Below are 20,439 nucleotides of genomic sequence, written 5' to 3' on the forward strand. Positions count from 1 at the left end.
CAAGGCGAGGCCGGAGCCGCTCGGCCGCCAGTGCCGGTACCGAGGATGTGGCTGTACGTGGCGGCGGTGCTGACCGCGCTGTTCCTGCTGCGGCGCTGGCACCGGGAGCGGCAGATGGTGCCGGGGCTGTCGGAGAAGTTCGTATTGATCACGGGCTGCGACAGCGGCTTCGGGAACGCGCTGGCGCGGGCGCTGGACGCGCGGGGGCTGCGGGTGCTGGCCGCCTGCCTGGGCGAGCGCGGGGCCGCCGAGCTGCGGGCGGCCGCCTCGCCGCGCCTGCAGACCGTCCTGCTGGACGTCACCTCCAGCCAGAGCGTGGCCGCCGCCGCCGCGTGGGTGCGGGAGCGCGTGGGGGAGCGAGGTAGGACGGGGCGGTCGTCCCCATCGTCACCTGTGCCGCCGCTCCTGTGCAGCTCTGGGTCACCCCGTCCCCTCCGCCAGGTCTCTGGGGGCTGGTGAACAACGCGGGCACCGCCGTCCCCACCGCCCCCAATGAGTGGCTGAGCAAGGCCGACTTTGCCAAGGTGCTGGACGTCAACCTGCTGGGGCTCATCGAGGTGACGCTGAGCCTCCTGCCGCTGGTGCGGCGGGCGCGGGGCCGCGTGGTCAACGTGGCCAGCGTGATGGGCCGGCTCGCTGCCTTCGGCGGGGGCTACTGCGTCTCCAAGTTCGGCGTGGAGGCCTTTTCCGACAGCCTCCGGTAAGTCCGGTGTAGCAGACGCGGCCCCGGTTTCCCCGCCGCAGGGGTTTCCTGGGGAAAGGGAAGGCGAAGCCTCAGCAGAGGGCTCGTTTGGTTCCCTTGGCCAATAACTTCCCAGAGGGGCTGTGGCCACGCCGGCTGCCCCGGCACAACCGTCCCCCTCGGACCTTGCCCGGGGCAATGGCTCCGCGGTCCCCAGCCTGGCCTGGCTCATGGGGCTCCATCCCTTCCAGGCTCGAGATGCGTGACTTCGGGGTGAAGGTCAGTGTAATCGAGCCCGGCTTCTTCAGGACACAGATCATCAGCACCAAGAACCTGGAGAACAGTTTCATTTCCACTTGGGAGAGACTCCCGGAAGAAATCAAAGCAACTTACGGGGAGAAATACATGAAGGAGCGTAAGTACCTCAACCAAAGGGTGAGCGGTGCTGTTTCCTGACCCGAGGCACGTTCCCGGCGTGTCCCGCCGCCCCGTCACCCCCCGATGCTCCGAGCCCGGCAGCGTGAGCGCCGCGTTGCGTCCCCGCAGACCTGGCGCTGCTGCGGAAGGCGCAGAGGAGCTGCAGCCGCGACCTGCGCGCGGTGACGAGCTGCATGGAGCACGCGCTGACCAGCCGCTGCCCGCGCAGCCGCTACGCGGCCGGCTGGGACGCCAAGCTGTTCTTCATCCCGCTCAGCTACCTGCCGTCCGCGCTCACCGACGTCGTGCTTACCAGGTCCCAGCCCAAACCCGCCTCGGGAGCCGCGTAGGCGGGATCCGGCGTCACCCGCGCCTGGGGTCATGCATATAGGTTCCTCAATTTCTAGCTCGTTGTAGGCCTGATAACCCGCGGTGCTTTGCTGCTGAATAAAGATAACTCTGGCTGCTGGGCTGGCGCGGTTTGGTGTTCATCCTCAGCACCGCGGCGCTGCCTCTCTGAAGGAACCGGCGCCGGTGGCACCGCGGCAGCTCGCGGGGTGTCCGGCTGTTCCCTGAGCGCCCGTTCCAGCCCCCGCTGGGCTGTGAGCGCCGCGCTGGTCCGAGCCCACGCTCCGGGAGTTGCCACACACCATAAAACCAGACCCGTGCAAACCGAGGCGGGTTTCCCTGCAGCAACGGGGCCGGGCAGCCCCCGGCGGTGCCAGGAGGGGCCGGGGATTGCAACGGGGACATGAAACCTTCTCCAGGTGCTGCTGCAATCCCACCTCTCCCCCGGTGCCTCCCAGAGCCATCCCAGCAACCGGCGCTCCCACCAGTGACCGAGCTGGGGCTGGTCCTCTGCGCTGCTCGCTATATATATGGCACAGACACAACCGCGGGTTGCACAGGGGCTGGTGCCGGTACCGAGGATGTGGCTGTACGTGGCGGCGGTGCTGACCGCGCTGTTCCTGCTGCGGCGCTGGCACCGGGAGCGGCAGACGGTGCCGGGGCTGTCGGAGAAGTTCGTGCTGATCACGGGCTGCGACAGCGGCTTCGGGAACGCGCTGGCGCGGGCGCTGGACGCGCGGGGGCTGCGGGTGCTGGCCGCCTGCCTGGGCGAGCGCGGGGCCGCCGAGCTGCGGGCGGCCGCCTCGCCGCGCCTGCAGACCGTCCTGCTGGACGTCACCTCCAGCCAGAGCGTGGCCGCCGCCGCCACGTGGGTGCGGGAGCGCGTGGGGGAGCGAGGTAGGACGGGGCGGTCGTCCCCATCGTCACCTGTGCCGCCGCTCCTGTGCAGCTCTGGGTCACCCCGTCCCCTCCGCCAGGTCTCTGGGGGCTGGTGAACAACGCGGGCATCGCCGTCCCCACCGCCCCCAATGAGTGGCTGAGCAAGGCCGATTTTGCCAAGGTGCTGGACGTCAACCTGCTGGGGCTCATCGAGGTGACGCTGAGCCTCCTGCCGCTGGTGCGGCGGGCGCGGGGCCGTGTGGTCAACGTGGCCAGCGTGATGGGCCGGCTCGCTGCCTTCGGCGGGGGCTACTGCGTCTCCAAGTTCGGCGTGGAGGCCTTTTCCGACAGCCTGAGGTACGGCAGTGGCGGTCGCCCGGTGCTGCCCGTGCCGGAGCTGGTCCGGCAGCCCGGTGTGCGTTGGCGGGGGCGGACGTGCCGCCGGCTCTGCCCCACTTTCCCCACGCGGGATTTTGTGCTGCACCCACTCTCCTCTTTCCCTCTAGAGCCAGGGAAGGGGGCTTGTGAAATACCAACATTGCCGCTCACGGGTTGGGAAAGCGCTGGAGCAGCCGTTGTGCAAACGTTGGACGGGTTTTGAGAACCTGAGCCAGGACAGGGCTCCCCGACGCCCCTCGGGGACGATGGGCTGATGGGGGGGTTACAGGCTGGGGCCGGCAGCTCCATCACTGGGGCTGACGTCCCATCCCCACCCAGGCGCGAGATGCGTCCCTTCGGGGTGCAGGTCTCCATCATCGAACCCGGTGGCTTCCGGACGGCAATGACGGACCCCGCGGCGGTGCTGACCGGCTACCGGCGCCTCTGGGAGCGGCTCCCTGCAGAGACCCAGGCCGCCTACGGCCACCGCTACCTGGAGTCCTGTGAGTCCCTCCCCGCGTGGCCCCGGTGCCGCCGGCGCCGCCGGCGTGCCGCGGTGACCCCGCTCTGTCCCCCCAGACGCCAGGAGCACCGTCCTGCTGCACCGCCTGAGCAGCTCCCGCCTGTCCCGCGTCACCGGCGCCATGGCACACGCGCTGCTGTCCCGCCGGCCCCGCAGCCGCTACGCCGTGGGCTGGGACACGCGGCTGCTGCTGCTGCCGCTCAGCTACAGCCCGGCCTGGCTCGCCGATGCCACCATCGGCCTCTTGCTGCGCCTTCCGGCCGCGGGGACGCCCTGAGGACGGCCAGCACACCGCGGATGGGGACACAGCGCCCACGGGCCCAATAAAGCTGGTGCAAACAAAGGGCTGCTCGTGGTGACTCCGCCGTGGCAACTTGCTCTGCCAGGGCGGCTCCTTGTGCAAGGAGCGTGTGCCGGCGGTGCTACAGCTGTTGCCCCAGCCCACAAAGCTCCATCCAGCTTAGCAAACCAGCCCCGGCGGCCCCCGCACGCGGTGCTCCCGACCTCAGCACAAACCCCGACGGCAAAGGGCCGCAGCGCCCGCGGTGCTCACCAGCCGAGATTTCGGCGTGAGGGTTTACCCGGGTGTTACATAGAAAGAGAACAGGATCCCCACCACCCAGCCCATGGGCGGCAGAGCTGCCTTGTGAAACCCCCATCCCCAAATCCAACCCCCGTCCCCGAATCCAACCCCCGTCGCAAATCTGACCCCCATCCCCAAATCTGAACCCTGTCCCCAGATCCGATCCCCATCCCCGAATCTGATCCCCATCCCCAAATACGACCACTGTCCCCTAATCTGACCCCCGTCCACGAATCTGACCCCCGTCCCCAAATCCAACCCCTGTCCCCAAATCCAACCCCTGTCCCCAAATCCGATCCCCGCCCCCAAATCCGACCCCCATGCCCAAATCTGACCCCCATTCCCGAATCCAACTCCTGTCCCCAAATCCAATCCCCATCCCCGAATCCGACTCCCATCCCCAAATCTGACCCCCATCCCCAAATCCAACCCCCATCCCCGAATCCAACCCCCGTCCCCAAATCTGACCCCCATCCCCAAATCCGATCCCCATCCCCAAATCCAACGCCCGTCCCCAAATCCGACCCCCAACCCCAAATCTGATCTCTGTCCCTGAATCTGATCCCCATCCCCAAATACGACCCCCGTCCCCGAATTCGACTCCCGTCCACAAATCCAACCCCTGTCTCCAAATTCAATCCCCGTCCCCAAATCTGACCCCCATCCCCAAATCCGACCCCTGTCCCCAAATCCGACCCCCAACCCCAAATCTGATCCCTGTCGCCAAATCCAATCCCTGTCCCTGAATCTGATCCCCATCCCCAAATACGACCTTCGTCCCCGAATCCGACCCCTGTCCACAAATCCAACCCCTGTCCCCAAATTCAATCCCCGTCCTCAAATCCGACCCCCGTCCCCAAATCCGATCCCCGTCCCCGAATCCGACCTCCATGCCCAAATCCGACCCGCATTCCCGAATCCAACTCCTGTTCCCAAAACCAATCCCCGTCCCCAAATCCAACTCCTGTCCCCAAATCCAATCTCCATCCCCAAATCCGACCCCCATCCCCAAATCTGACCCCCATCCCCAAATCCAACCCCCATCCCCGAATCCAACCCCCGATCCCAAATCCAATCCCCATCTCCGAATCCAACCCCCATCCCCAAATCCGACCCCCATCCCCGAATCCCACCCAAGGCCCAGAACAAAGCTGCCGGTTCCTGTTTGCGCCGCGAGGCCGCGGTGCTGCCGGGGCCGGTACCTGCGCGGGGCTGTTGTTGTGGGACCCGACTTATCAGTGCCCTCGTGCTTCCCCGCGCCGGCCGTGCCTTCCTTCCGAGCCGATTGTTGATCGCGGAGTCTTGTCTGCGCTCGAAAAGGAGATTTCCTGCAATTGTTTCGCAGGACTTGCAGCCCCATGCAAAATTTTCTGCCTGTCAGCCCCCTCCCCAGCGCCGGGCGAGGTCTGGCCCCCTCCCTTCCCCGGCCGGGCAATCACCGCGCCGGGATTAATTGCTGCGCAGGCAGAGGTGCTTCCAGCACAGCTCAGGGTGATGGGAGCGCTGAGCTGCAGAGATGGTCCCTTTCCAGCAGTTTTTACCCCAATACGCTGAGCTCACTGCAGCATCAGGGCCAGTCAATGTCATGTTCACCCCAACCCCTCAGCACCCCCACAGACGGGGGGACCCAGCGCAGCCGCGTCCATCCCAGATGTGTTTTCCCTCCTGCCCATGGTCACGGCAGGATCTGGGCAGGACCCAGCGCTGAGCTGGGTCACAGAATCACAGGATCACCAATGTCAGGGGTTGAAGGCACCTGGAAAGCTCATCCAGTGCAATCCCCCCATGGAGCAGGAACACCCAGATGAGGTTACACAGGAACCAGGCGGGTTGGAATGTCTGCACAGAAGGAGACTCCACAACCCCCTGGGCAGCCTGTTCAGGCTCTGCCACCCTCACCACCAACAAGTTTCTGCTCAGATTTAAGTGGAACCTCCTGTATTCCAGTTTGCACCCATTGCCCCTTGTCCTGTCCCTGGTTGTCACCAGCAGAGCCTGGCTCCATCCTCCTGACACTGCTCCTTTCCATATTGATCCCCAGGAATGAGTCCCCCCTCAGTGTCCTCTTGTCCAGCTCCAGAGCCCCAGCTCCCTCAGCCTTTGCTCACACGGGAGATGCTCCACTCCCTCCAGCATCTTGGTGGCTGCGCTGGACTCTCTGCAGCAGTTCCCTGTCCTGCTGGAACTGAGGAGCCACAACTGGACACAAGATTCCAGGTGTGGTCTCCCCAGGGCAGAGCAGAGGGGCAGGAGAACCTCTCTGACCTACTGACCACCCCCTTCTAACCCACCCCAGGTCCCATTGGCTTCCTGGCCACAAGCGCCAGTGCTGGCTCATGGTCACCCTGCTGTCCCCAGGACCCCGAGGTCCCTTTTCACTGCTCTCCAACAGCTCATTCCCCAACTTACACTGGAACCTGGGGTTGTTCCTGCCCAGATTCAAGACTCTACACTTGCCCTTGTTATATTTTCACCCCCGTGGGGGTGGCAGGACTGGCCCGGGGGGTCCCGCTCCATCCCCGAGCACCCGCAGCTCCAGCATCGACACCTGCCCGGGGCCTCCACCGCACGGGAGCTGAGTCCCGGGCTGGAAACCCGGTGACATGTCACGGCGGGGCTGGCGCAGGATGTGGGGCCACCACGGTCATTTCCTGCCGGGAAGCGGCCACCGAGCCCCCCCGAGCCCCGTGGCTCCCAGAGGCGTCCGAGCCGCCCAACCGAGAGGATCCCGAGCAGCCGCTTTGCTGCGCCGCCGGTGAGCGACCCGCGCCCTCCCCACCGCGTCCGTCTGTCCGCGCTCCCCCAGGTACCGCTGGGGACCCACAGTGAGTGCGGGAGCTCAAGGAGCCCGGGGGTTGCTCTGCTGTCCCCACGGTTTCGGGAGCCGGCGGGGGCAGCCGTTTGCCGCGGTGTCATTCCCCCGGGCACGGTGGGTTGTGCGAGCCCGTCTGGCGGCACCGGGCTGGACGAGTCCATGAACGCGGTTGTGCCGCCATCGGAGCTCTCGCTCCTGGGGCAATAAAAGGATGTTAAGGTCAACTGCATTTCCCTTAAGTTTATAGTTTTGTCACCTACCTGCAAGTCCCAAAGGGCTCCCAGCGGCGCGGCTGCGAGACGGGCAGAGCGAAAGGGACGGGGGGTGGTGCTGAGCTGACCAGACACACTCACTGGGATGTTCAACCATCCGGGCACCTGTGTAGGTGGCACAGCTGGGGTCGCGTCCCCCCCGCTGGTCCCCGGTGCTGCCTGTCCCTGGTCCCAGGCCACGCTGAGGGACGGGGCACAGCCAGCATGCGCGGGGACACGGGGACACGGGCAGCTCGTGGTTGTGTTGCGTTTTGCCTGGGACGTGAGGTTGCGGTCTGATATGGCTCAACGCTCTCCCCATCCTCACAGCTGCCAGCATGGCCGAGGCGACCACGGCCCCCGCCGAGACGCGCACCGTCCTGAGCGAGTACGGCGACTACCACAACTGGTCCGAGCTGTTCCACCTCCTCAACCACACCTACACCTTCTGCGAGTTCAGCCTGGATGAGAACGTCAAGCGCGTGGTCCTCTTCATCCTTTACCTGGTCATCTTCGTGGTGGGCTTGGTGGAGAACCTCCTCGTCATCTGGGTCAACTGGCAGACGCGGGGCAACAAGAGCTTGGTCAACCTCTACATCCTGAACATGGCGGTGGCCGACCTGGGGGTGCTGCTCTCGCTGCCCATCTGGATGCTGGAGGTGATGCTGGATTACACCTGGCTCTGGGGCAGCTTCCTCTGCCGCTTCACCCACTACTTCTACTTCGCCAACATGTACGCCAGCATCTTCTTCCTCACCTGCCTGAGCGTGGATCGCTACGTGTCCCTGACCAGCTCCTCCCTGTTCTGGCGCCGGCACCAGCACCGCGCGCGCCGCGTTGTCTGCGCCTGCAGCTGGGTGCTGGCGGCGGCCATCCCGTTCCTGGAGGTCGCCCACATGCAGCTGGTCAACACCGGGGACCCCATCTGCATCTTCATGGCCCCCTTTGAGACCTATGACGAGTGGGCGCTGGCGGTCAGCTTGGCCACCACCACCATCGGGTTCCTCATCCCCTTCCCCATCATCACCGTCTTCAACGTGCTGACGGCCCGGTTCATCAGGCGCAGCAAGCCGGAGAGCGGGAAGCACTGCCTGCTCATCTACGCCTACATCGCGGTCTTCCTCGTCAGCTGGCTGCCCTTCCACATCATGCTGACGCTCCTCACCCTCGACGGCAACCACATCATCCTCCACTGCGCCTTCGCCAACTTCCTCTACTTCTTCTACGACATCATCGACTGCTTCACGCTGCTGCACTGCGTGCTCAACCCCGTCCTCTACAACTTCCTCAGCAAGAACTTCCGCGCCAAGCTCGTCTCCGCCGTGGTCAAGTACATCCCCAAGGACCAAGGCAGCGCCAAGGGCGCCGGGAGCTCGTCTTCCAGCACGCAGCACTCCATAGTCATCACCAAGGACAACAACGCTAATTAAGAGGGGTCGGACTCTCCTGCTCATCGCCGGGGGGCAGCGGGGTCATTGTTCCTAGTGATGAGCTTTTGGACAACATCTTGGGACGAGGGGGCGCGGGAGCCGCGGACATCGTGCCTACGATGCGCCGACTCGTTCGGCTACAGAAAGGACGCGAGAAAGAGGTATTTCTTGTTCTCCAAAAGAGATACTCGGGGTAACGAAGCGCGTTACGCCCGCTCGGAACCTGAACACAAATCTGGCCCCCGTGACCGGACCTGGGCCGGGACACGCGGTCCTGTCCCATCACCACGAGTTTCTCCGTAGCCCCAACTGTCACTTCCAGACGAGCTGGTGAATCCCACGAGCAGGAGAGGAAATTCACCCCTTTGGACGCAAACAGCCCAAAGCCCAATTCCTGATCGCACAGAAATGATGGCGACGCGGCCCCGAGCTGTAATGGGGGGGGGATCTGAAACGAGTCCAGATCTGAAACTATTCGCGAACTGTAAATTAGCGATGCTTAAAACCTCGTTGGACTGGGCACAGCTGCTTCCCAGTGGGGTTCCCAGTTTGTGGTTTGAGGCAGGAGACACGTCCCACTACACCCGGTGTCCTTTAGAGCTTTGGGCTGCGGGAGGGACCGGAGCATCCACAGAACAGTTATCGCTGTCCGGATCCCGCTCGGCACGTCGAGCCCCGGGCAGGGGAAGGGGAAACAGCGACCGGCGCTGGAAGAGAGTCCATAAATCTACCAAAGAGCCTTGAGCTGCCCGAGAAAACACTTTTCCAGAAAAGTGAAGCATAAGCAGATCTGGGGACAGGATGCCGGGGGGGCAGGATGTCCCGGCTGCGGGAGAAGCCGCCATCGGGGGTCAATGGGGTTGTCACGGGACGGGAACGGCTCTGCAGGGGTGGGTAAATCTCAACGCTTCAGGGCTCCTTGAGCACGTGGACGTTCCTTCCTACGTTGGTAGAACGAGCCCAACCTGCCTCTTCCACAAAACAACCCCAAACCATTTGGGGGACGCGGCGGCAGCTTCGGGCAGACGTGACCCGCAGGTCTGATCCTCAACGCCGCTCGCAATGGGACGCGGGAGATAAACAGGCGATATAACCAGGGCAGCGCCATACGCAAGTTCGAGTTACTGAAATATGTAAAAACGTGGTATTTTACCTATTAAATGATGATTTTAAGCTCTCCTGGTGCATTGCAGCTTTGTTCGCAGGCTTCAGATGAACCCTCACGCAGCTCCAGCGGCCACCGGGGTTGGAGACCCAGCAAATCCTTCCACTGGGTCCCCCATAAAGCCCCAACCACCCCGCTGGGTGAACTTCACCACTTCCTGGGTCCGTTTCTCCTGAAGAGCCAGAAAGGACAACCCGTGCACTTAAAGCCACGGGTTTTTGGAGAGAAACAAGGTACGAGAAACGAGGTCAACGTTTTCCGTTTTATTATTCTAAATAAAAACCACACTTTGTGCTGAACAATGGAGTATAAAAGAACCCGATGTACAACGATTTTAGACATCTACTATTTGGGGGGAGGGAAGTTTACAAAATATACAAAACTTTACAGCAAATAGATAGTAAACACTTAAATATCAGGAGGTCAGTACCTACTATTAACTTAACAAAAAGGTTAGACAGCAATTCAACTCTTCTTTCTTCTGCTTAATTATTCTGATAAGAGACCTGGATCCTTTGAGAAAGGGGGAATCAAACTGAGCTTTGCTGGAGGAATGGGAATAAGCTCAAGCTCAAATGCATTTCGGGGGGGATTTTGTGTCGGGGTCTCGATTCCTGACAACACAGCAAAGAATCCAAGACGCTGCAACGCCCGAGCGCATCCCCCTCGCCCCCAAAACCAACCAGAACACGGAGTAGGCGTCGGGAGGGTGGGATCGCTTGGGGTTTCAGTGGAAAAGCTTCTCTTTTTTTGGTTCATGTGCACAAAAGGCTGTTGCTTCACAGCTTAGCTCCACGCGCGCGGCGGCACCCGCCCCGTCCCAAAGCTCAGCGGAGCTTTTGGGATGCTCAAGGCTCTAAGGACGCGGTTTCCAAAGCCTCGGCTGCCCCCTCGTCCTTCATCCAGCGCAGGGCAGGTTGTGGCCAAACCCCGTAACACCACGAGGAGCCGCCACCTCGGTTCCCACGTTGCGCCGCGCGGGCTCAAAATACTTATTATTATTATTATAATTAAGAACTTACCAACACTGAGCTAACACTGCTCGGTCACAGGTTTGCAAACCAGAGCCCCGGTGGCAGACGTCAGGCTCCAGGCACTGAAATGGAGCCGAGTGCGGTGTCACAACCGCCGGGGTGACGGCGGCCGGCCCCAAACCTGCCCGATAATACAGGGACTGGGGGAAACAGGAGGAAAATAACACTGCCACGTCGAGGAACTGCTACGGAACAGCAAAGGATGGAGCTGGCGCTTCCCGGGGATGCCCAACATCAGCACTCGCCAGGCGCTTTGCATCTCGCTCCGCCGCGCTCCCAGGAGGTAGGTACGTACCACAAGTGTCACCACCCTCATTTTACAGATGAGGAAACTGAGGCAAAGGGGTGAAGTGACTTGCCCAAGGCCACAGCGGAGCGGGGAGAGCGGCCCCCGGGGGTTCCCGTCCCCCCGGCCCGCGCCGCTCCTCGTCCCTCCGCTGCGAGGGGGAAGCGGGATGAGCTGACGGGGTTTGCAAATCACTAGTTTTGTTTTGTAACAGCTTATCTTGACAGAAGCGCCGGAGCCCGTTCGCTACGACCGCGGCTCGAGAGCCCCGAGCGCTTCCTGTTTGTGAGGTAGAACGAGTTACCTAAGGGCAGTCAGAACTCGTGCTGCGGCGTCGGAAATGTTTGTTCGGCTCCACCTCTGCCCCGCAGCAGGACAACACGGGAAGGAGCCGATCCGCACCCTTCCTGCGGTAAACACGGGGCCGAGCCCCGGGAGCGGCCGCCGAAGCCGCGGCGCAATTCGGCGAGGGACGAGCGCGCCCGCGGCGCGCCGACAGTTTGCGAACCCCTCGGGCTGAGAGCAGAGTCCTGGCAAAGGGACCTTCCTGGTTAAGGCAACAGCTTCGCCGCGCCGGATCCGCAGCGGCGCCGCTTCCAGTGGCCGCGGGACGCGCCGCTCCGGCTCTTCGGCTCCTCCCGGGCACCGGGCAGAGCTCCCGGAGCCGATCGCGGAGCCGTGGTGATGCCAGAGCTGCCCCTGCGGCCACAACCACCCTCCGACCCTCCCCGGTCCCACACACTCACGCTGCTTCTTGCTCCCGAGCGCCGCTGCGACACGTTGCTCATCTCCTCGCAATAGCAGCAGAACCCCAGTGATGCCCACAACAAGTCGTTTGTTTTTGTTTCTTTCCATTCTCCTCTTCCTTTTGACCCTTCTCTCCGAGTCCAGCACCATCCTGCTCTGGCTCTGGCCCTCTCCGCTGAGGTCAGGTGTGGAAAATCTTAGCAGCATCAGTTTGTGGCCAAGCTCAAACTGAGGGTCAGCCTAGTCGAATGGGCTAAAAGGTTACAAAAAATATAGATCATCTAGATTCAAAACCTAGTGAGAAATGCTAAAAACACATAACTCGATGGCCTCTAACAGGACCGGAGGTAAGTAAACACGACAGACTCCTTGAAACAGTGATGTAGCTTACGTGCTGTTAATTTGTACAACGCCACCAATCTCAAACAAGCCCTGACAAGGCTGAAAAAATAAACCAAACAGAAGAGGATTCCATCCATGACGCTTGACCATTAAATAAAATAAATGATACTTTTTCCACAGCTTCTGTAACGAGCGTTTGCTCCTTTGCCGGCCCCATCAGCTGTCCGCGGTTTTCTCCGCGTCTTTGGAATGGATGATGTACATGAAAGTCTGCTCGATGGTGAAGTCCGGGGGGAGGCTGCCCTTGTGCACGCCGATGTGCTTGCTCATCAGGTTGAGCGTGGAGCTGTAGTGCCCGCACACCGTGCAGCGGTACATGAGGGCCCCCGAGTGCGTCCGCAGGTGGCACTTGATGGTGGAGCGGCCGCGGAAGAACTTATGGCACACCTTGCACTGGTACGGCTTCTCCCCAGTGTGGATGCGCCGGTGGTAGTTGAACTCGCTGGTGTGGGCGAACCTCTTCCCGCAGACCTTGCAGCTGTACTTGCTGTTGCCTGGCTGGCTGGGCAGCGCCAAATCTTCGCTCAGGAACTCCTCCGGCAGCCGCCTCCTCTGCAGGCCCGGTGGCTGGAGCCGCTCGCCGAAACCGGGGCGGATCTCCAGGCCGCCGCCGCACTTGTGCTGGCTGACGTGGTACCGATACGCCGCCTCCAGCTTGAAGCTCTGGCCGCAGAAGTGGCAGCGGAAAAGAGCCTCCTCCACGTTCTGGTGGACGGCCAAGTGCTTCTCCAGGAGGTGCCGGTCCACGAAGCTGTTGGCGCACACGGAGCAGGAGAAGACGGCGATGCCCAGGTGGGACAGGGTGTGCCACATCAGGCTGCAGAGGCTGAGGTGCCTCTGGTCGCACACGCCGCACATCTGGCTTTTCAAGTTCACGTGGTCCAGGATGTGGCTGCGGACGGTGTGGAAATCCTTGGCCAAAGGCTTCCCGCAGGCGGCGCACGCCAGCTCCGCGCCCGGCGCGCCCCCGAACGCCGCGGCTTTCCCCGGCAGCAGGTCGCTGGGGTGGACGATGATGTTGTTGTCAAACACCCCTTCCCGGCGGTGCAGCGTCAGCTGCCACTGCGTGAAGAACTTGGTCTCGCACATGTCGCAGGAGAAGAGGAAGATGCCGATGTGGGACAAGACGTGGGTGACCCTGGAGTTGCGGTCCTGGAAGTGCGTTTCGCAGACCTTGCAGTTGCCGGTGAGGAGATCGACGTGATCCCTGGCGTGCTGGCGGATCAGCTGGATGTTGGGCTCCAGGACCTTCTTGCACACCTGGCAGGGCATGGCCTTGCTGTCCCGGCTGTCGTTCTCGAAGGCCAGCTCCTCTTCGCTGTCGTCGCTCAGCTCAATGACCTCTTCCGACGGGCCCAGCTCCTCGCTGGCGTCTTCGAAATGCAGCTCGTCATCACCCAAATCCTCCAGCTGTAGCTCGTCCATCTGCCCAAACGCTTGATCTTTGGAGTGGTCGCTGTTGCTGGGACAGGAGTTGCTCCCCGTGGAGACGTCCAGGGAAGGGTCAGCGGTAAAGAAGCCGCCCTTGCCGTAGTCACCGTTGCTCTGGACCTTATACTGCTGGCAGGAGCTTGTGGTGTTTGGAACACCCATGTTCACCCCGGCCAGGCTGGGCTGGGCGGCCGCGCTTGCCGCAGGAGCAAACTGCCCCTGATCCGCCTCCTGCTCCGTCTTGGGAGGCTGCTGGGAATGCAGCAGGGGAAGAGCCTGGCTGGCTTCGATGGCCGCGTTCCTGTCATCCTCCTTGTAGCCACCGGCCGCTTCCCCGTGCAAGATGTAATTCCGTTCGGGGCCAAAATGCTCCGCGGCGCCCCGGATTTCACCCAGTGAGTGGCTCTGGTCCGAGGAGGTGCTGCTCAGAGGACCCGAGCGGCCCTCGCCCACGGCCAGCGAGGGTTGCTTGGTGATGGCCGAGCTCTCCAGGTCGGGGAAGGTGGAGTGACAAGCCTTCAGCAGGTCCTCCATGCCCAGCCGCTCGGCCACCTCGTAAATGACGCCCACGTTGATGAGGTCGGTGAAGAGCTCCGAGGTGTACACGAAGCTGAGGATCTTCTCGAAGTTGGCCGGCGTGATGAAATCCACCACGTAGGTCCGAGCGGCGTCCAGCCCCGTGTTCAGGAAGAGGTTCTGGAAGTAGCCGGCGGCGCAGGCCAGGACGGCCTTGTGTGCGGCGAACGAGCGGGTGCCCACCAGGATGGTGACGTCGCACATGGTCTCGGAGAGCCGGCACTTGTTGAGTTCCTTCAGCAGGTTGTTGGGGTGGTTGGTGCTGTGCAACTTGATCCTCATGCCCATCTTAGCAGCTGCTTAAGTGTCCCTTTCCTGGTCAGCTGCTTCTTCACGCATTCATCAGCTGCGGGAGCAGGAGGCGCTTGGCATCCAGAAACTGGCAGGGCAAGGGGCTCTAGAGAGAGGAAAAAGCCAAAGCGTTTAATACCTTGACAACCAAAGAGACGTCGTTCTGGTCATACCTCACATCTTCCACCTTCCTGATGAGCAACAGCTGCATAAGCCGCTTAGACGGAGGCTGAGTAAAACTAACGGTGTAACTTCACAGGCTGACTCTTTGGGAAGCAAAGAGGAAGATGCACAAGGGTGCAAACAGACAAAATAAAAAGGCGTTTGCTCTGCCAGCGACAGCCTGAAGTCGCCACCTCTATCTGGGCACGGCCAGAGGTCCCTCTGCCGTGCAGCCGCGCTCAGCTCTGACAATGAGCCCCAACTGGCGCCTGGTGCGCAGCCATCCCCCCATCCCCGAGCCAGTTCTATTGCTCCTGCCCGGAGGGTGCAATTTGGGCTCCACACGCTGGTCGCTTCGCCTCCGGGTCTCCCGCAGCCACAGCCGCTTGGTACCTTCGCTTCGGGTCGCTCCCGTGCCCTCCCGGTTTGCAGGGGGGATCTCACCGCGGATCCTCGGCAGCTCCTCTGCCTCCCCGGCACCCGCGGCGTCGTTTGGAGCCCCCGGAGCCGGCCGGTTTGTATTCCCAGCACCGGCAACTCCCACCTGAGCTCGGCCTTCCCGCCTGTCCCGCTGCCCCTGTCACCCTGTCCCGCTGCCCCTGTCACCCTGCCCCGCTGCCCCTGTCACCCTGTCCCGCTGCCTCTGTCACCCTGCCCCGCTGCCCTTGTCACCCTGCCCCGCTGCCTCTGTCACCCTGTCCCGCTGCCATTGTCACCCTGCCCCGCTGCCCTTGTCACCCTGTCCCGCTGCCCTTGTCACCCTGCCCCGCTGCCCCTGTCACCCTGTCCCGCTGCCTCTGTCACCCTGCCCCGCTGCCCTTGTCACCCTGCCCCGCTGCCATTGTCACCCTGCCCCGCTGCCTCTGTCACCCTGCCCCGCTGCCCTTGTCACCCTGCCCCGCTGCCTCTGTCACCCTGTCCCGCTGCCATTGTCACCCTGCCCCGCTGCCCTTGTCACCCTGCCCCGCTGCCCCTGTCACCCTGTCCCGCTGCCTCTGTCACCCTGCCCCGCTGCCCCTGTCACCCTGTCCCGCTGCCCTTGTCACCCTGTCCCGCTGCCCCTGTCACCCTGTCCCGCTGCCCCTGTCACCCTGTCCCGCTGCCTCTGTCACCCTGTCCCGCTGCCCTTGTCACCCTGCCCCGCTGCCCTTGTCACCCTGTCCCGCTGCCATTGTCACCCTGCCTCGCTGCCCTTGTCACCCTGTCCCGCTGCCCCTGTCACCCTGTCCCGCTGCCCTTGTCACCCTGTCCCGCTGCCATTGTCACCCTGTCCCGCTGCCCTTGTCACCCTGCCCCGCTGCCATTGTCACCCTGTCCCGCTGCCCTTGTCACCCTGTCCCGCTGCCATTGTCACCCTGTCCCGCTGCCTCTGTCACCCTGTCCCGCTGCCCTTGTCACCCTGTCCCGCTGCCCTTGTCACCCTGCCCTGCTGCCCTTGTCACCCTGCCCTGCTGCCCTTGTCACCCTGTCCCGCTGCCCCTGTCACCCTGTCCCGCTGCCCCTGTCACCCTGTCCCGCTGCCCCTGTCACCCTGTCCCGCTCTCAGGCCACCCGGGGACCCCACGAACTTACCCCAGGAGCTCTGGCCCTAAAAATGCCTTTCCCCCCTCCCCAGGACAGAGGAACCAGCGCAGGCTTCGCAGGACGGGACGGGGCACTGAGGAGCTGGGACGGTCCCCCCGGGGCACCGAGGGGTGGCGGGGGGGGCCCTGCCCGAGGATGATGAGAATGAGGATGAGCAGAGGGGCTCTGGAGCGGCAGCTCCAGCAGCGCTGGGGGCCCTGCGGGGAGGGACAGGAGGGGAAAGGGACAGAGAGGGAGCGGGGGGCAGGAAAAGGCCCCGGACGGCGCCGGGGGGACGGGCAGGGACCCCCGAAGCCGCCTCGGGAGAAGCGGGAGCAGCGCGGGGGGGGCGCGGCGGGAACCCCCGGAGAGCGGAGGAGCCGCGCGGGGAACGGGGGGACCCACGCGGGGCAACGAGGGGCCCGGGGCCGCGGCGGGAAGAGCGCGGGGGGCAGGAAGAGGCCCCCAGGGAAGCCCACGGCGAGAGGGCGGCGCGGAGCCCCCGGGGGTCGGAGCGGGGCCCCGCGGGGCAGCCCGGGGCCGGCGGCGCTGCTTACCCGCCCGGCGCCCCGCACCATCCCGGCTCGGCTCACACAAAGGCGCCGACCCGCCCTCCGTCCGCCCCGGCGCCGCCGGAGCCGCCTTCCGCCCGCCCGCCGCCGCGGGGACACAGCGCCGCCCCGCGGCCCGGAGGAACGCGGCGGGGGCTCCGGCGCGGGCGGGGACACGGGCACGGGGACACGGACAAGGGGACACGGGTGGGAACATGGGCACGGGGACATGGACACCGGCGGGGACGCGAACACGGGTGCACGGACACTGGCAGGGGGACACGGACACTGGCAGGGGGACACGGACACGGGCACGGAGGCACAGGCGGGGACACGGACATGGGGAGACGGACACGGGGAGGGACATGGACACGGGGACACGGACACGGGGACACGGATAAGGGAACACGGGTGGGGACACGGGTGGGAACACGGGCACGGGGGCACAGGCGGGGACACGGACACGGGGAGACGGACACAGGGAGGGACATGGACACGGGGACACGGACACGGGGACACGGATAAGGGAACACGGGTGGGGACACGGGTGGGAACACGGGCACGGCGACATGGACACGGGCGGGGACGCGAACACGGGTGCACGGACACTGGCATGGGGACACGGACACGGGCGGGGACGCGAACACGGGTGCACGGACACTGGCATGGGGACACGGACACGGGCACGGGGGCACAGGCGGGGAGACGGACACGGGGACACGGGCACGGGGACATGGACACGGGGAGGGACATGGACACGGGGACACGGACACGGGCACGGAGACATGGACAAGGGGACACGGGTGGGGACACGGGCACGGGGACATGGACACAGGCACGGAGGCACAGGTGGGGACACGGACACGGGCACGGGCGGGGACACGGACAGGGACAGGGGAGGGACACGGGTGGTGACACGGACACGGGCGGGGACACGGACACGGAGACACGGACACGACGAGGGGGGCACGGACGGGGACACGGACACGAGCGGGGACACGGACATGGGCACGGAGACACGGACACGGAGAGAGACACGGGCAGAGACATGGACACCGCGTCATTCCCGGGGGACACGAGTGGGGCGGGTCGCTGTAGCTCAAGAGCAGCCCGGCCCGGCCCCGCTGCCCCGTTCCCCCCGTGGGCCCGTTCCCGGGAGCTGTCCCGAGTCCCAGCGCGGCGCAGCCAAGACACAGAGGCGGTCCGGTGTCCCGGGTGGGTGTATAGAGGTGTAGATGTACAGAACCGGGGGGTGTACACGGGGCCGGGTGGATGCACCCGGTGTACGGACAGGCACAGCTCCCGGTGTGGGTGCAGACACCGGCCCGGTACAGCTGCGAGCGCGGTGCTGCGGCTCCAGCCCCGGCGGGTCCCACGACGGCTCCGCGCTCCGTGGGCAGCGCAGTTCCCGGTGCCAGTGCCTCGTCCCGGGGGCACAGGGCACGGACCGAGCCCGCTCACACCGCCCGCAGCGGCGCCCCTCCGGCCGCGGGGGGCCCCGGGGAGCATCGCGGGGACGGGCCGCCGCTGCCCCGCCCCGCCGGCCGCCCGGGCTCCGCCGCCCTCTTCCCCATGAGCCCCACGAAGAAATCGTGCATGTCCCCTGCGGAGAGACCGGCCGTCAGCGCCGCGGGGCCCGGCCGCGGCACCGGCACCGGCACCGGCACCGGCACCGGCACCGGCACCGGGCGGGACTTACGCTTCTGCGGAGCCGCGGGCGCGGAGGGACCTGGAAGAGACCGAAGCGGGTGAGCGACACCGGCGCGGCGAGGACCGGACCGGGCGGGGACCGGACGGACCGAGCGACCCTACGCAGCGCCCCCCCGCCCCTGCCTCCCGGTCCCCCCGGCCCTCACCGGCGTTCTCCCCCCGCAGCAGCTGCAGGAGGGCGGCGTAGGCGGCCCCGGGGAATCTCCAGGGCAGCGGCTCCGGGACGGGCATCCCCTGCGGGAAGCGAAGCGGGTGAGCGGGGTCGGGGTCCCGGAGGGTCCCGGGGGGTCCTGCCTCTGCCCCCCAACAGCCCTACCTGTGCGGGAGCGGCCGGCCCCGGCGGGGCGGGGGGGCGGCGGGCGAGGGCGAGCGGCAGCGCCAGGACGAGCAGCGCCGCCAGCACCGGGCGGCTCCTCATCCTCCGGGGGGGCCTGGGGGCGGCGGTCAGCGGCGGAACGGCGGGTCCCGGGGCCGCCCCGAGCCAGCGCCCCCGCCGTGGGGCAGCCCGGGACGAGCCCGGGACCGGCCCCGCGCTGGGCAGGGAAAGCGGCGACACGGGAGACGGGCGGGCCGGCGGGACCCCCACCCGTGGCTGCGGCTGCAGGAACCGCGGTGCTTCCCGGAGCCGTCGGGGAGTGGGAAGGGGGCAGCAAATCCCCCCTCCACCGCGGGAACCCGTGTGCACAGAGGTGACAAACGGGGGCTCAGACATTAGCACATACATGCATCCCCTGACACATACATGCATCCCCTGACACACACACACACGTCCCCTGACACACACACACACGTCCCCTGACACACACACGCGTCCCCTGACACACACACACGTCCCCTGACACACATACGCGTCCCCTGACACACACACACGTCCCCTGACACACATACGTGTCCCCTGACACACACAGGCACACACACATTTGCTGATGGCCAGATCTCAGCCCCAGACTTGCTTCCAAGCCCCCCCAAGTCCTCCCCAAATTCAAGCAGCATCTTCACCCCTTCTCTACTCCCGGCTCGTGTCCTCTCCAGCACCTTCACCAACTTCTCCCTTCTCGCAGCCCGAGCTGGGTGAGGACACACGGCCCAGCAGCCCCCCAGGAACCCCGGGAAGCCCCCAGCGCCGGGCACTGTGGGGGCACAGACCTGCTGAGCCTTCAGATGTCACCCGGTTGTCCCCCACTGCTGGTGGCCGTGGAGCAGGAGATGCGGTGAGGCGGGCAGTGGCTGCAGGGTGACACCGCTGCGGGCTCGGCTGTTGGCAAAGTACCGGGGTGCCGGCTTCTGTGCGGAGTTAAATAAGGGGCTCTGCCCATGGCACAGCGTGGGTGGGCGAGAGGAGAGCTGCCAATGGGGGCCGGGGGGGGTGGTACCCCCACCCTGCAGCTGCACGCCCACGCAGGCACCGTGTCACCGACAGGCACCCGTTCCACACGTAGAGTCACACCATGACACAAGCGTGCCCACGCAGGCACGCCAGCTCCCACCGCGCCGGGGCGGGGGCCAGCGCACGGCGCCGTGCCCACACCACCCCTCCTGACGCCACGGGCACGGGGGAACACGCGCAGCCCAGCACAACGCGGCCATCGGCACGTGCGGGGACACGCGTGGCCGGAGGGTCCCGTCCCTGCCGCCGGCGGTTGTGCTGCGGTTGTGCTTCGAGGGGTCTCACCGCCATGGGGAGCAGCTGGACGCCCACCACACACACATGATGTGCACACAAACACGCATTCATCCACACACAGACATAACAATTCAGCTGCACACGCGTGTGCACACACACGCACACCGTAGCGCACGTGCTCCCCATCGCCCCCAGCCCCACTCTGGGGGTCCTGGCTTGCTTGGTTCCGTGCTGCCCATGGGGGATGTTCCCAGGTGTGGCCGCGCACCCCTGTGACCCAGACAGGCCCAGCACCACCCGCACCAGCCCCACTCAGCCTCCTGGGAGCACAGGTTGCATCCTACATCCCGATTCCCCCATCCCAGCTGCCTGGGCGCCCTCACCCCGGCCGGGGGACCGAGGGGCGCAGAGGTGGAGGATGGGGAGGAAAAGCCATGAGGAGCTGGAGGGATGCGAGGGAAGGGGGAACACACAAACCAACAAGTGAGCACCGCCAACTTCAGCCTGAGCAACAGGCGGCCGCGGCGGCCCCGCGGGAAGGACGCGGCAGCGGCGGCTCACGAGGCAGCGCAGCCCAGGGCAGCATCTGCA

The 20,439-nt window shown here is 65.0% G+C and overlaps 5 protein-coding genes across 5 annotated transcripts; 3 read left to right on the forward strand and 2 right to left on the reverse strand.

The window, feature by feature from the left end:
• Positions 1 to 45: 45 nt before the first annotated feature.
• LOC308050454 (retinol dehydrogenase 16-like) lies at positions 46 to 1,449 on the forward strand (the record flags this gene model as incomplete). The annotated part of the gene is made up of 4 exons (XM_080360571.1): positions 46 to 361; positions 442 to 700; positions 934 to 1,097; positions 1,229 to 1,449. 4 exons carry the CDS (start codon positions 46 to 48, stop codon positions 1,447 to 1,449), a joined length of 960 nt encoding a protein of 319 aa, XP_080216697.1.
• Positions 1,450 to 2,028: 579 nt separating this feature from the next.
• LOC308050455 (retinol dehydrogenase 16-like) lies at positions 2,029 to 3,504 on the forward strand (the record flags this gene model as incomplete). Its single annotated transcript, XM_080360572.1, has 4 exons — positions 2,029 to 2,344; positions 2,425 to 2,683; positions 3,044 to 3,207; positions 3,284 to 3,504. The coding sequence occupies 4 exons, from the start codon at positions 2,029 to 2,031 to the stop codon at positions 3,502 to 3,504; spliced, it is 960 nt and encodes a 319-aa protein (XP_080216698.1).
• A 3,710-nt stretch (positions 3,505 to 7,214) lies between these two features.
• Positions 7,215 to 8,306, forward strand: ACKR5 (atypical chemokine receptor 5; the record flags this gene model as incomplete). Its single annotated transcript, XM_080360573.1, has 1 exon — positions 7,215 to 8,306. One exon carries the CDS (start codon positions 7,215 to 7,217, stop codon positions 8,304 to 8,306), a length of 1,092 nt encoding a protein of 363 aa, XP_080216699.1.
• A 3,713-nt stretch (positions 8,307 to 12,019) lies between these two features.
• On the reverse strand, positions 12,020 to 14,271 carry ZBTB39 (zinc finger and BTB domain containing 39). Its single transcript, XM_080360621.1, has one exon. The coding sequence runs from the start codon at positions 14,233 to 14,235 to the stop codon at positions 12,097 to 12,099; it is 2,139 nt and encodes a 712-aa protein (XP_080216747.1). The 5' UTR covers positions 14,236 to 14,271; the 3' UTR covers positions 12,020 to 12,096.
• Positions 14,272 to 17,971: 3,700 nt separating this feature from the next.
• Positions 17,972 to 18,642, reverse strand: TAC3 (tachykinin precursor 3; the record flags this gene model as incomplete). Its single annotated transcript, XM_080360574.1, has 4 exons — positions 17,972 to 18,117; positions 18,214 to 18,243; positions 18,371 to 18,458; positions 18,541 to 18,642. 4 exons carry the CDS (start codon positions 18,640 to 18,642, stop codon positions 17,972 to 17,974), a joined length of 366 nt encoding a protein of 121 aa, XP_080216700.1.
• Between the last annotated feature and the right edge of the window lie 1,797 nt (positions 18,643 to 20,439).

This window comes from Nesoenas mayeri (genome assembly GCF_963082525.1).
Source record: "Nesoenas mayeri genome assembly, chromosome: 28".
In the NCBI taxonomy this organism is placed as follows: Eukaryota; Metazoa; Chordata; class Aves; order Columbiformes; family Columbidae; genus Nesoenas; species Nesoenas mayeri.